The sequence below is a fragment of the Artemia franciscana genome, chromosome 4, assembly GCF_032884065.1.
Source record: "Artemia franciscana chromosome 4, ASM3288406v1, whole genome shotgun sequence".
Lineage (NCBI taxonomy): Eukaryota > Metazoa > Arthropoda > Branchiopoda > Anostraca > Artemiidae > Artemia > Artemia franciscana.
The window spans coordinates 38,534,821-38,551,346 of NC_088866.1; the positions used below are offsets into that span (position 1 = coordinate 38,534,821).

The 16,526-nt window shown below is 34.9% G+C and overlaps 1 protein-coding gene across 1 annotated transcript in view; it reads right to left on the reverse strand.

Annotated features, from left to right (window-relative positions):
- Positions 1-4,617: 4,617 nt before the first annotated feature.
- LOC136026400 (cyclin-L2-like) overlaps positions 4,618-16,526 on the reverse strand; it is a 40,322-nt gene continuing 28,413 nt past the window's right edge. Inside the window, exons 6-9 of the mRNA XM_065702957.1 lie at positions 15,130-15,317; positions 12,172-12,267; positions 9,311-9,460; positions 4,618-4,779 (exon numbers count right to left, since the gene is read on the reverse strand). Coding sequence (XP_065559029.1) covers positions 4,713-4,779; positions 9,311-9,460; positions 12,172-12,267; positions 15,130-15,317 — 501 coding nt within the window. The 3' untranslated portion in view covers positions 4,618-4,712. The remainder of the gene's footprint in view (positions 4,780-9,310; positions 9,461-12,171; positions 12,268-15,129; positions 15,318-16,526) is intronic.

Below are 16,526 nucleotides of genomic sequence, written 5' to 3' on the forward strand. Positions count from 1 at the left end.
TTTGGCTTTTAAGTTTTTCCTCAATATTTCCGAAATTGATGCAAGAAAGTTAACCAAACTACATACTCAAGTAGAATACAGAACGGTAAGTCTAGTGTATTTTTTGGCGAATCTTGGAGCTGTAAGTAAAGAAGTGCTGGTCTAGATTCACCCTCGTTCGAACAATCCCACTCTCCCCTACACCGAATCAAAGCCAAAATATTAGGTTAAACAGTATGCATTTTTCTCATTCCAATCCGCAGTTAAAAGTCTGCATGAAGTTATATAAAATGTATTTTTGCTGGCCCACAATTATTAAAGTGTGAGACGCGATTATACATAATATACATTATGGCGCGATGATACATAGTAAACAAAATGGCCTGAGCTTAAGGATGCACAAAAACAATGAAAATGTAAAAATATTTATTGTCAATCAAAGTGTAACAACATAATTACAAAAACAATCATAAAAAATTGACTTCGGCAGCTTTAGGACGCCATGCCTGTAAATTCAACTCGATTTCCTGATCTGATGAAATGTAGATAGTCTTCAAAGGAATGTTTTTGCAGCCAAGTACGGAGAACAAAGTAAAGATTCTGAGGGTTGGTAAAAAGAGAAGAACAAAGTTACAAATACTTATAAAGGCGGAAGCCAAAAAGAACAACAAATAAATTTATGGGGATAACCCTAGCTTATTCATAATTAACCACTAATTATAGAAAGGGAACAACTCCAAAAATATCCAAATTCTATAGGAAAAAAAGAAGCAAAAGAAAAAAAAAGTGAGAAACAGGTCATAAAAATATGCGGCAGACGGGTAAAACTTCATAGAATGAAAAAAAGAAAAAAAATAAGCATAAAATTGTTTATGAAAACATACCATCGGTATGATAAGACTTCACAGAAAAAAAAAAGAGAGAATAAGCAAGAAATTTGTTATAAGAATATATCATCAGGACGGGGCGGGGGGTAAACTTCAAAAGGCACAAAAAAAGAGAAGAAGTGGGAATTGGTTATAAAAAATATGTCATTGGTGAGATAAAACTTTGTAGGAAAAAAAAAAGAAAAAAAAGTGACAAATTGCATAAAAAAACAAGACACCGATGGGTGTCTTCACAGAATGAAAAACAAGAAAAAAAGAAGAGAAAATAAGTGAGAATTCGGTCACAGAAATATGCCATCTGCGGGATAAGGCTTCAAAGGATAAAAAAATGGTTATAAAAATATGCCATCAATGGGATTCGAGTTCAGAGCCCACGTGGGCTGGACAAATTTTCATCATTTATTTGTAAGTTTTCTCGCTTAATTGTACAAGTCACACTTATGCTCATCAGAAGTACAGCGCTGGGTTTCAGTGTATGGACATGCATAGGCTATATGCTTTTAATACTTGTTATTTATCAAACTTATTTCAACTTATGAAAAGAAGATTGGAGACTAAATTCAGAATCAAGCTTTCAAAAATGATATTTTTAGACATCCAATGTTTAAGGTCAGATACAACCACCGAGGAGGTTACAGCCCCCTTCCCTCCCTAGAGGTGCCAAACGATCCAACACTTTTTTCTTGTAGAAAATTTGAGCTTTCATATGCTTGTTACTGATCACAGCAACAAAATGATCACATGCTACTATTATACAAAAGAAACTCAGATCAGCCTTCGTAGATATATTCCATTGATAGTGATAAACCTGATATTTTATTGTCGCCGAAGATGAGAGTTTGCAAAGTGCTCTGCTAAAACAAAAGTAGAAAACTACTAAAACCCTAAAAAAAAACCGGAGGAAATTGAACGTTCTCTCTCCTATGCAAAATAACACAAAGACTATTATTTTTTCCAAAATGTAAATCTAATTTTCATGCAACGACGTTTAGTTTTTTACCTATAGTCTATCCATCATATTCCCAGTGTCTTAACATAATTCCATCTCAAATGATGCCACTGGTGCTTTAGGTTAAGGATTCATTCTTGACTCGTAGAGATTATTTATCTGCAGGGGCACAGTTAAGGGGGGGGGGAGGAGATCCCCCCCGAAGTTCCAATTGGAATTTAGTTAATGTTTTTAGTTTAATTTCACTCATGTGTCCACATTTGTTGGTACACAGGACAATTTTGTAGGCAGATTCTTTATATCCCCCCTCCAAACTCAAAACCAAAGCTGCGTCCATGCTCATTTGGGTTAATTCTATGCTAGTTAATTTCTAAGATGGCTATCTTAGCTTGCGTGACATGAAAATCAGGAGTTGTTTCACGTTAATCAAGAGGACTGAGAAGATGGTATTACTGTTCTTGGTCACCATAAACTCCCTGTAAGCCTTATGATTTGGAATATATAAAGCACACTCAGGTACATTTATTTACTTTTGAAAGTTAATAAAAGTATGTCAGAAGATGCGTGAAGCGTGGGAAGAGGCCCCCTTCCAACTGACTCCCGAATTCCTTATAAATACCAATAAATTATCACAATATTCATCTCGGTCACTAAAATCAATTGTCCCCACCCTCTTATCATATTGGCTAGTGCCAAGCTTCTTTATGTCAGCCTAACTAGTCAATAGAGGGTTAAAATGACGACAATTGATTATGACAAAGTGAAAACTAGCAGCAGCAGCAAAAAAAAAATCGATAAGAGTTATGGTACCTTTTTGGTTAGACCGATATGCACATTTCTAAGTGAAAACTGACACTAAAAATTGCATCTAAGTGAAGGGCGAGGAAGGGAGAAGCCACCCCTATCTGAAATCCAATACAGAGATAAATAACACGAATTACATTTAGCATAAAAATAAAATTCCTAATAGTATAGATTACTCCCTTACCAATTTCTCAACGAGAGCTGTACTGACCACGTTGGGCTAACAGAATAAAAAGAAAAGACTTCCTTTGCTTTCTTCAGTCAATTTCCAAATTGGATTTTGAAGACCCTAAGAAGAATGATTGAAGAAGAAACATTCAGTTTTTTTTTTTTTTGGGGGGGGGAGGGAGTGCAAAAAATACTGATTTTTTCGCTCGGGGTAAGGGGAAAAAATATTCTCCCTTGTCTTCACGGAAGGTTAGCGTCTAAGGAGCTTTGTCTTCAACTGAGGTTTTATTTCATCAACATTTCAGCATTAAGCAATTTTGCAGGGTTGTTAGCATTATCTCTAAGGATAAATTTAAGCTTAGAAAAAAAAAAAAAAAAAAAAAAGATCTTGAACATACATGTCACAACCTGATCGGTACAGCCACTGTTTAACGAAGAAAAAGTGAGCGATAAGACATGAAAAATTATCATACCAAAAGCATCCGTTCTTATACTGCATCTCCCATTCTTCAGAAATCTTAGCTGTGCCCCTGATGGATATGTCACCCATGTGTTTATTCCTCAGCCCTCCAACGTAGTGACTGTATATAAATTAAATTAGCTATACGAAGAATATAATTCGATTCAACTGTTTGGGTCTATAAGGAAAGAAACTTTAGCATGTTTGTAGCAATGTTTTATGAATGACACCTGATAGGCGGACTCAATTTTGTTTTATGGTAATCCAGTTGGGGCAAAGCCAAAATTAGGACGTCATCGAACTGTGTGGAGAGAAAGTTTAAGAATAGAGAAAAAATTCTGGATGCTCCATTAAATTACACCAACAACAACATCCACGGGAGATACGAGTGGGCAAAGCTTTAAATAATGAGATGGAGGAGGAATCAGCCTCAATGACTTTGCTCTGCTTTGAGGTGGCAATAGAAGTAGTATATCGGGCACCAAAGGAGGCAGTACTTTACCCTACTAGCAGCCTATGCCGAATAAAGATTTTTCATTTTGAATGTTACACTTGTCGAAGTACTTACTTTATGTTGAACACAAATAAGGCTAGTGCTTTCTTTTATTTTTAATGATAGGCTTTTAGTCGTTTACCTATCTAAAGAAGCGCGCAAAACAGACAGGATTTAGATTTGTACGATTCCAGTAAGCATCTTTTATCCTGAAGTGTAAAATTTTAATATTTTTATTTTTCAAAACTACCGGAGCATATAAATTGAAGAGTTGAAAAGATGTCTGAAGGTTTAAAAGACAGGGAAAATTTTCGTGGATTATCTGGTTGGGGCATATATTTGTACATGCACCAATTGCATATTCTATAAAAAAAAGGAAGCAAAAGCAAATATTTGTAAACATATCTTCTTAGAAGACAGTATTCATAAATGCGTCCAATAGTGAACATACTAGAAAGGCCAAAGAATTTGTGGTTTTGTTGTTTTTCCATTCTTAAGTGATTAAGATACTTTAAGTCATTATACTTCACACAAAGGTACTTGTTGTTTAGAGAACTCAGTTATAGCAAGCCTGTACACTCTATATACAAAAAGAAGCAGAGCGTCACAGAAGAAGAAACGCAAGGGCCGTGGATTTCGCGAAAAATAAAAAACTGGCGGTTTAACTGCTAAATTTTGGCAGTATCTTCCGTTTATTATCTGATCTTCATTCAAGGTAATTAATCTATGCTCGCAAAACACTTTTCAACTTATTTGAAATTGACACAGGGATTTTACGCAACAATTTCTTTTCAATTTCGATTTTCCTAGTCTCTATCGTCTCTTTGTAACAATGAGTAGCATTATGTCAGTGGAGTATTCAGAGAACAACAACGGATTAAAAAAATCAGTAAGTAACTGTAATAATAAAATAAAACAAGGTCTAAGATTAGGTAGGTTCCATATTAGTTTAATCATACGAGGTTGGTAATTTCATCTTTTTCTTTCATCTCGGTGTCTGCGTTCTTTCCTGCTTCTTCTGGAGCTTCCTCGTCTAGATCTGTAAAAAAAGAAGCATTATGAATTAATCTACATTCACTTTTCTTAACTTTACATTATCTTAATAGAAAGCTCAACCACGTATGATAGGACAACTGAAAATTAAAAGAAATTGTTGCCATTTTGGATTATCCAAAACCTAATGCCAGAATCAATTTTTCAAGTGTATGAGTTTAATGACAAGCCCGATCGACTGCCGGATGTTTTAGAATAGGATTTTCTTCTAGGATTAAATTTTATTACTAAAAGCTGCAACAAAATAAACACAGCATGTCATAACGCGCCTCTTTCAAGGAGCCCAAGACCACATATAAATAAATTAATATAGATTTTACACAAATGACAAAAGAAACTTAAATAAAATCAAAAGTATAAAAAAACAGTGATACCATACAACGAAAAACAATAAAAACAACACATAATGTAACTTCATTATTTACCTCCGAAGCTTCAAACAATAACTAAATGTAATTACCACATAATAATCTTTTCAGATAATCTATATATATTCTAATTGAATGCAATCCTGAAGAGACTTTAAGAAGTTGTTGAGTGAATGCTTGCGAAAGTTTTAGATATAAAACCTTTTGACACCTTTTTTCCCAGCCCCCCCCCCTCTCCAGAACCCTGTTGATGATATTAGGAGACCCTTCAACACAAACAACTGACAGTTATTTCCGGTAAAAGTATTCACATTTTCTAGATATTTAATTAACGGGTTAGTTGGTTATGAACGGATATTCCGTCGTCAACATACTTCCGAAATAATAAAATTAACTTTTTAGTAAACTCTCTGAATTTGGTATTCAACCATACTTTTTAAATTTATAAATAATGTCGTTACTTTAAACGAGTAGAAACTATTTCACGGGGAGGGGGAGGTAATTTTCTACATTGAGACGAATTTGACATGCATATCTTTTCTAATAAAACATAAAGTCGCAAAGAAAGGAAGAAAACGAGGACAATAAACAGTTAGTGAAAAAAATAAAAAATTATGCAAATATTTTGGTCAAGACCTCCGCTGGACCGTTCTCAGTGCAGAATAAAACTGATAAAAATATAACAAACCAAAGCTTAAAAAAACACAAAACCAAATAAGGATGACCCTTTCTGAGTAACAGTGAAAGGGTAACTCTTTCACCTGACTTTTTTCACTGGCTGTTTATTATCCTTTCTTCGCGATTTTATGTTTTATCGTGATTAGTCAGTGTGGTCTAAGAAATCATTTACATATCTTTTCTGAAATGTAGGGTAAAGAATTATGGTCACTAGGGCTGATATTTTACTCTAAGAGCTGGGATTATATATTCTTAAGATACTTCTCTTTATCAATTATGCTTTTCTTTATTCTATCTTCTTTTACCAAAAGAGCTCAACTACCAACTATGTTCGATTGGGTGCATCGTCGTGTTTTTCTATTTATGGACTCAATCCCCAGTGAAGGAGCATTGTCAGGGGAATTTTCAGCGGGGAGAGGGAGGGTTTCTAGGAGAATGGTCCACGGGGGATCTTCCGTCGAGTGAATTTCCTTTCTTTCAAGATCGCAGCACCGCGCAACAGGTAAGCTAGTCTTAAATAAAAAATATCCACAGTCTAGTCATTGTCATGTTTCTTCCATAATTTACATCGATAAGTTAAAGAGTAGTCAGAGTGAAGTGAATCCAAACCAGAGGCACAAAAATTCGAACTACTACGTTTAAATTCAGAATGAAGAGCCTTTTATTAAATTGGTCTTAAAAAAACAGACGAACTGGTAACAGTAAATTAGTAAATTAGTATATAATTGCACCAAAATCATGTAAACCAGAGACAACCAGTATTTGTAAATACTTATGCTCGTCTCTGAGTAACTCAAATGACGTTTCACATCTCAGATGACGAATTGCATTATTTTGACACACATATGTGCATTTACCATTGACCGAACACAAATATTTTGCAGTTCCAACAGCTTTTCTCAAAATACTACAGGAAATATGGAATTTGGGGAAGGCCTGGCACAAATTCTGGTAAACAAAACGCAGCCATGAGCAGAATAGTCTTTTTTTTTTATTATTGGAAAGTGGAAAAAAAGCCTGAACTCTTAATTTCAAAATGTGAAATTAGTTAAATGATTGAACTAGAGATCCGATGTCTTATTTTTGAACAACAATATTTCAAAACTGACGAAACCAAAGAAACAGTTTCACCCAGATAAAATCTATTTTTAAAAACTGGATTTTTGCAAACATTTATTATAAAACTGAAAGCTAGTTGTATATACACCTGTTGAACCGACTGACGGATATACTAGTAACTCAGATGAATTTTACTTACAGTTACAGGAGCAAATAGACAGGGTACCAGGTCGAAACATGGTGTTTTAACTAGGAGATTTTAACGCCTAGGTTGGTAGAAATAGGGATAGGTGGTATCCTAGCCTAGGTAAATTTGGCGTAGGAAAATAGAACAGTAATGGCTACAGACTTTTGCAATTTTATAGGTATGAAAACCTAGTTATAACCAATACAGTGTTTGGTCATAGAATGGCCCATAAGTTGACATGGTATTCACGTGATGGTAAGACATCAAACCTTATTGACTATATTATTGTAAACCGAAGAATAGCAGGATCAATACAAGACACTAGGGTAAATAGGAGTGCTGTTATAGATTTTAAAAGTAAAGATCATCATATAGCAGTGTCTAGGGTTAATTTAAAGCTGAAATTTCGGAAGGGTAACTAATTCACGGGCAGTTATTATGCTGGTAGACTCCAGGATGAAAATTTGCGAGAAACTTTCCACGAACAGTTGAATACTAAACTTGAGTTTAAAATTTGACAATGTGGAAGATGGATGGAATCATTATAGAAAAACAATTTGTGAAGTTGGTGATGGTGCCTTAGAGAAGAAAGTTAAGACTGCAGGTAGGAATATAAGTGAAAAAGCTTTATGTTTAATAGAGAGTAGAAGGGATTTGTGCAAGAATTATCTGAGTGACGTATCATATGAAAACAAAAGGAATTTAAAGAAAGTGGAGAAAGCATTAAAATGCTTTTATCTTAAAATTTAAAGAAAGTGGAGAAAGCATTAAAATATGAACTAAGGAGGTGTAAAATGGAGGACATGGATAAAATTGCCGAGGATCTGGAAGATGCAGCTAGACGGCATAATAGTAAAATATTACACTGGCACGTTAATAAATTGCAAGGGAATAGTCAATCCAGACATGTCCCAGAGAAAGATAGGAACGAGGCCACAACTAATGATAAGGATAGAGTAAAAGAGAGATGGGCGGGGCATTTTGAGAATGTGCTAAACCGAGATACAGTTACAGGAAAAGACATAGAGGAAAATGAAAAAGTTTGTGATACCTTGGATCTTAAAGAAGATTTGTTTTGTGAGGAAGAATTAACAATAGTACTAAAATGATTAAAATATAATAAGGCTCCAGATGCTGATAGTGTAGTAAATAAGTTTCTTAAATATGGTGACTCTGAGGTTAGAAATAAGCTACTGAAGATTATGAATATGATTTTTGAAAAAAGGGAAGTACCTAATGATTTTAGAAAAACCTCAATTAAACCACTGTATAAGAAAGTTGACAAGAGTGAGTGTCGTAATTATCGAGGCATTAGTCTGGTCTCTGTAGATAGCAAATTACTTAGTAATATGATACTTTTTAGACTGAGAGATGCTATAGACAAAGTTTTAAGAGGTGAACAATGCGGTTTTAGAAAAGGTAGAGGATGTGTCGACCAAATTTTCACTCTTAGGTTAATACTTGAGAAGTGCTTAATTGTCAAACATCTTTGATCCTCATTTTTATAGATTATGAGCAAGCGTTCGATTTTGTTGATAGAAAAGCTTTGGCAAAGGTATTATCCTAATATAGTATACCAGACAAATACATTAGAGTGATTAGTGCTATGTACGAGAATGATACTGCTGCGGTTAAGGTAGGAAATGAGGTTAGCAGATGGTTTTGTATTAAATTAGGAGTTAAGCAGAGTTGTGTTCTATCCCCCTTTGTATGGACTTTATCTTAAGGAGCACAGGAAAGGCAATGGAAGACCACGGAATCAAACGGGGAGGAAAAACTATCCTGCACTTAGATTATGCTGATGATTTAAACATATTAGATGAAAGTGTGAGAAAATTGAATGAAAAAAAAAAAAAAAACATCATCAAATTGAATGAAAAAAAACATGTTTTTCTTTAAATTTAATAAATGAAACGAAAAAATTAAATAAAACTACTATGGAAAACACGACATGGTTTATAATGTGACAACTGACCAAATTTTAGTTGTTAATTGGTACGTTTTCGATTTCTCACTTATTTTATTATTATTTCCTGACAATCAGAGGGCTTGAGCTTAAAGATCAAACAAATGATGAACTTCATTAAATTTTAATCATTCATTAATTAATCTTTGATTCAGATATTTTTATTTCAGACAGTCTTCAATAACTTGAAGTTAGAAAAAACGGTCTTGGTGACCAGAAGGCGTTAATATTTCTGGTCCAAAAGAGCGCTTAATTTTACCTGTGTTTGTGGGACTTCTTCTCAGAGGGTGAGAGCGACCGGCTATAGGATTTCTCATTTTCTTTCCCACGTTTCTTTTCTTTATGGTGACGATCACCGTGCCTCCTTGATAACTCCTTGTCTGATGAAAGTCGAGGCTCAGAACTGGACCTAAAACAAAATACATTTTAAGTTTATTCACATTAGAGTTGCATACTTTTGGCATTTAAATAGCCTTAATAATAAGAAAGATGACGTAAGAAAATAACGTAGAAGGACGCCGTCGTCTGTCTAATTTATCCCCTCTTCCGAGACCAGTTTCTACACCAATTTTTAGATTTTCTTTTCAAAACTAGATTGCATTTTAATGTAAACCATGTTCCTCTCGGTTTCATGAATTCACCCCCCTCCCCACCTCTTCCCTCCAATGAACAACCAGCATATATACCAATTTTATGATTACTTGAGGTAAGGCAACAGCTCTTAACTTAGTCGCAACATTTGAAAGATAGAGTACGAATTTAAATCCAAGGCCCTTTAAGTAGAATTAATACTTAGAAGACCAACAGTAGATTCACTTAATATGAGCTTTTATTGTACCATAGAAATAAATCGAACTGTATAGAACAGCACAACATAATCAATTTAGTGGTAACGAAAAGGCCCAGAGAAAAAGGAGATAAATAAGAAGATTTTGGTTATTTTGGCTATTTTGGTACGATTCTGAAAGACTTCAAAATTAGCATAAGCAACCGAATTTTATTTTTACTGTTTAACCCTGAAACCTGAAAACTCCAGGGGCTTTGGTTCAAACAAATCTATCGCAAAGCCTTTCTTTTTCTCTCTGGGTCGCCACTCTCGCGGAGTGGCGACACTGAATGTAAACAAGGCCAAGAAACAAACACGGCTTTGCGATATTATGGCCACACATCTAAGTTTTGAACTTTTAGGTGGATTTTTGCTGCAATGAGTTGTTAATAATATTACCAGGATGTAGTCCATTTCTGTGAAAATTTAATGCACCTGTACCAACTTTCTCTGTTTAGAGAAAAGCGTTCTTATCAAGAATCTTAATATTACACTTGGTGATTATCCCTCGAAAAACATCGAGTTCTACATGCTAGAAGGTAATGATATACTGAAAACGAGAATAGGAGGCCAAAATTTTAAGGAAGCGCTAAACAAAAATAAGAAAATAAAGGACAATTGGTACACTAAATCAAGTGAAAAAATCCCCACTAATTACGCAACTGAAAAAAAAAAGTTAAAATGCTGGAAGTATTGTCCATCTGTCTTCATATCTATTATGTGTGAAACATAATATATAATTAAGTTAGTTTTATGGTATTGTGTGCCTTATAATGTGTGTTTTTGTTTATTTAATTGTCATGTTTCGTAGTATGTTTTGTTATTGTTATGTGTGTTATAATCATTTGCTATGATTTTGTGTGCAATTGTTGTTGTTTTTTTTTGTTTTTTTCATGGCCCAAAGAGGCTATTGTTTTGTGATAAATATCTATCTATCTATATGCTATTCTATGAAAAAAGAAACTTTAATTGATTTAACCACTGAAAAAATTAGGTTCACCAGGAATAATATCTCTGACTAGAAGCATAGCTTCTTAAAATAGTCGACGACCAATAGATTAAATAAATCGTCTACAAGTAAAAGGTCAAATCAAATACGCATCACAAAACAAATTTCCACTTATCCTTCTTTGCTTCTTTTCAGTAAAAAATAGAAAAAAAATTAAACAGACAAAGGCGAGAAATATTGAATGCTTGAGAGGTTCTAGGAAGCATTATTTTTGTTCTAGGAACGATTTTGACTATTAGCGACCTTGGAGAGGCAGAAAACGCTAGCAATAGCATTTGTGAAGCTTTACACAAAATTTAGATCTCATTATCAGCATCATATGATATCAATCAAAAAGATATCATCATAACAACCTTAACAACCATAACCCTTAACAAGCGTAGTTATAATTGGCGCAACTGCTGTAATACATAACGAATGATGTAATTTTTATGGTGAGCTCTAGATTTTCTGAAGAATCCATTATTCTTCAAGATATCATTTATGGTTACTACAGATGGTACTTCTGTCATCAAGAGATGTCACCGAGATATCACCAGGGTTACAGTTACCAAAGTAAAGAGCAAACCATGGACTACAGTGACCGAAAGTTAGTCGAATGACCAACTATACTACTACTAATAGCTCATGCAGCACCAAGCCGCCTGAAGTCAACACAGCTACGTACGCCCCACCTCCATCCCAATACATTTAAAGCCTCCCAGGTTCTTATTTCCTTTAAATATTTCCTTGCGACGTTATCCCACATCATTTGGGGACAAACTTCTTTTCACTTGGCCCTAAATGGTTCGCCGGCAAAAACTATCTTGAGCAATCTGTCATCCATCATCCAAAGAACATGTCCTAGAAATTGTCAATAGTACCCGGTGTTCCCAACCGGACACCCATCAAAGTACTGGCCAGGTCCAACTCTATGAGACTTCCAGGACCTAACGGGACTGGGTATTTTCAACGTGGTAGGGCTGTTGGCTTTGAATGGCTAACCATGGATTAATCGATGTCCGTAACCATGAATATCGTGGACTGGTTCACCTTATATGGAATGAGCCAGCAATGAAAATTTAGCCAACTAGTAAGTTAAAGTAACTTTCCCTCAAACAATCGCCCCATGCAAGCATTCCGTTTTTTTTTTTTTTTTTTTTTTTTTTTTCCTTACATCAAAATTACAGTAAAGGTACTTCTTCCTAACACTAATAATGACAACAATATTTTATTATGGCCACAAAATTTCATTTTAAAGTACACATTGGAAATGCTAAACTACGAGTGAAAACAAATACGTTACCGCGAGCGTCTCTTTTTGTGCCCCCGACGAGGAGATTCGGATTCATCTCTTGAAAAGCTGCGTCTTCTTCGGTCTAAGCTTCTAGAACGCCTTCGCCTAGAACATTACAACTATTATCCACAGACTAAGAAATTAGAGGAGCGTTCCTCATTCCTGGAAATAGTATACTAATCATGAAAAATAAAAAAAAGAGGTAAAAAGAAAAGACTGGAATCATTTGTTAGTTCATACCCTGAATCTTAAACAGTAAAAAAAAGTTTTTATCTTAAATTCGATTCCTTCAGCAGATTTTGCTGAATGTACATGCTGGCTCTGAAACAAGCAATTTTACGACAATCATGTAGCTCTAAATTGTGCAAAAAGGACGAAATACGTATATAATCGGATTCGTCAGTTTTAGATCTATCCATTCGCCGAGCCCGAATTATGATATTGCCTATACTTGTTCTAGGGAAAGATTCTAAGCTTGCTAAGAAAAATAGGGATGTTGTTCTTTTTCCAATAATTTTCCACGAACTTTTAATCTAAGAAAAATTTATACACCAAATTTTAAAAACATGATTCGGCAGATTGACGTAGTTGAATGTCAGCTATTAAATAATTTCAAAATTGTCTTTTTTTCTGAGAACAGAAAAAAAGCATATTTTTTTTTAAATATTACCAAATCCTAAAATTAAATGATCCTTTATGTAGCTAGTGGCCTTTCTGCGATAATTGAGCTCATTTATAGATAGAAGAGGCAACCGACAGTGCTGATGTCAATTACAATTTGTTATAAGAGCCAAACAAAAATTTTAACCCTTCCAATAGAATAGGCGAACAAATCATTTTTTTTACCAAAGTCCAAGGAATATTCACTTCATCCGGCCAAGCTGAACTTGTTTAATTGCTATAATATTCACTAAAAGATAAGGTTTCCATCTGCAATAAACGTTACAGCTAGCAAGTAAGATAGCTTAACAATAAATAACGCCAATATTAACGCAATATATCTGTTTATTCAACTAACCCACCATTGTCCACCTCCTGAATTCAGCACACTGTCAAATGTGCCTGTGCTTGTTTTTTGGCAATATCTAGGACTCATGCCTAGACGTATATGGGTGTGGCGGTCCACTATACCGCTCTAAAAAGCCCTCTCTCGAAAAATTGTGGTCTGTTAGGCTTGTTTTATCCTTTAGACAACCCCTCCCCTACCTAGTGGTCACAAAAGCGGCCAAGACGTATTTGGCTCAACACAAGCACCTGCAAAACCGCGCTGTGTGACTAGCAATCTATTGCAACAGCCAAGCGAAATCTCTTTAGTCGCTTCAGAGGCGCTTTGACGAGACAGCTGTGTCACTTTTTCACACTAAGCTTTACCATTCTTCTGAGGAAGATTGGGGAGACGCTAGTAATGCATCACAACCCAACATGGCTGATTACCTTTATACAAGGATTTACAGGTTGGGTCATCAATTACACACCTTCATCCGGTATTCAATTAGCAGGGGAAACAACAGTTCATCATCAGAAGCTCACCTCTAGATGAGCTTCTAGATAGCTTGGACTAGAACCATTTGGAGGTAGATCTGACTAGACCCATAAAAAAGGTAATTTAACACTATTTTGAATTTGCATGCATTAATAACATGAAGCACCGCGATAATAAAAGTAGCTTCGTTTCATTACCATAACAGTAAAGTGGATACCATTTTAATAAAATGTCGTCCGATTTTGTAACAAAAAGAACACTTTTCAACTCAAGCTTTCGAGATTTAGCTCGAACAAAGTACTTTAACATTCAAAACAACAACCTAATTCAAACTTGGTTGAAGTTAAATTTTTAGTTAAACAAGGAGGTAGACAGGAATACACTTGATATCCCAACTTGCCTAAGTTCTAGATGAATGAGATATACCAAAGGTCAATTATTAAATAGCTTATCAAAAATTCATAGGTAATCCTTATTCCTTAAATAAGGGATATTATCTCCCTTAAAAAAGGTCTTCCATGAAACCCGGGTAGTTTTTCAGGACCAATTCAAGCGGCTGTGACCGACAAAATGATTAAAACATTACATCGACCAAGTTTTCAAATAAAAAGAAATTCTATGATGCCCTTTTAACGTTTAAAAATCAATATAAAGTCTCTTGATATCTGGATAAAATTTTACTTCTAACTGAATTTCACTTGATACGGTCTTACGACAGAGATAAATTATTTTCGCTTCCGTCATTACAATCCTTCAATTAGCATATTTTGCCAATCCACTGTTTTGAAATTTAATCTTTGTTGAATATGAGCAGCGAATGCCAGATTCGACAAGACAGTTAACGGTGAGCTGAACAAGCAGGTAAACAGATATTTTTTTATTTTTAATACGGATAAAAAGTGTGGTAGCAGTAACGAGGTTGATAATCAGTGATAAATATAATTCACCTAGGCCATATCACCACCAATTGTTTGTTAGTTCAGATTTGTCCCCCATTTCTTAAGCATGATCAGAAATTACCTAAATTTTGTAAGTAAAACAGTTCAGAATAGGGATGAAACCTTTTTGTTGACAGTCAATAGATATAAAATTATTTAACTGGATATTTCGAACACGTATACAGTGTTCATCATCAGCAGTAAAACAAACTGCTGATGATGTTTAATCATCTTTAGTAAGACAAACTCAACTGCTGAGTTTTACTGCTGATGATGAACACTGTATGTGTTCGATATATCCAGTTAAATAATTTTATATCTATTCACTGTCAATAAAAAGGTTTCATCCATATTTTGAACTGTTTTGAACTATTTTGAACGGAGTCTATTAGGAAACAGTCATCAAGAAGGTATTGACCTGAAATATGGTCAACTTATCATAACAACGTCCTTAGCAACGATCATTATATCTTAACAATCCCCCAACGTTCTTAGCAACCCTTAGTTTTTTTTTTTAATTCTCTGAATTTTGACAATGGTACTTACTTATAAACATCTTCTTTCTTCTCTCTTTTCAATATTGGACTGTAAGATTCGCCACTACCCTCACCATTCATTTTTGTCGAAGTTCCTTGCTTAGAATTGGCAGCAAGCATTCCTCGTGACCTCTGTTTAGCCTCGGCATAGGCTTTCTGGAGATTCGTGACAACTCTTTCTAATCTGTCAGGATCAATCTGAAACAAAACATTTACTATTAATTCAATAAACACATACAGTATGGCAGAAAGAAGACATGAACATTGGAATAGAGCGCTTTGTATATTGCAGAAAATTAGTTTTTCTTCTTTTTTATAAATCTAAACATGACAAGTACACAATAAAAACCGAATTTATAAAAAAAAATATCTAAGTTTTAGAAGATTCTAATTGAAACGAATAAAATTATTCTTTAAAAAACAATGTTTTCCCTTCCATTGTAGAAATTTCTTGTTTAGATATGAACTGAAAAAATTCAATTGGATGGTCTATTAGTCCTCCAAGAACAACATTATACGAATCCTTCTATATACCTTACCCTAGAACAGTTCTAATAAATAGCTCAAAAGGGGCAAGAGAAAAGCTGGATGGATCAGATTAGGCCAAGATGAAACTACACAATGAGATGTTTGGGGGGTGTCTTTAAAAGCCCCCCATGCGAGTAAGTATCCGTTTCATGCATTAAAAATTACTTAGCGTGCGGTATATTGCAAAATTATTGCTTTTAAACATGATGATTCTTGCTACAACGCTCGACCGAGCTGTCAATGAGCTGACCGCAAAAATAAAGACACAATTCTAGTCAGTTACGATCTCTGATCAATCCCTTTGTCAGCCAGTGATCTGACTAGCGAGATCAATTCGCTATGCACTCAACTCTTTCAAAAAGACGATACAATTAATGAACTTGAGATTAAATTGGATGAGCAAAGCCTAGAACTGGGCCGAGTGGATCAGAGGCTTCCATAGCTGGAAGTTCAAGATTGTCGACTTAACCTTGTGGTGCACGGTCTGGAAAAAGAACGGTCAGGAGAGACTCTCGAGCGAAAAGTGAAAGATCTAATTGAAAATAAATTTTCGGTATCGGAAAAACTGTCGGAAATCCGTCGGCAAACTGGAAGGTTTGTGCATTATAATATGTACTAATCTATCTCCGGCTTTGGACGCCATAAGAGCTGAACTTCTAAAGAAAATAAAAACAATCAGGAATCGAAAACTTACAAGTTCGTTTGTCTACAACAAAATGGGGCTGAATTAAGGTTCCAGGCAAAGAATAACGAGTGGTATGCTTGGGTCGGTCTCGATAACGAGTGGTGTATATATGTTTGATAAATTAGTTCCAGTAAGTTGATATGAATAAGTGTGGTTACATCTCCATTTGTGAAATGCCGCGACATCTGAGTGAA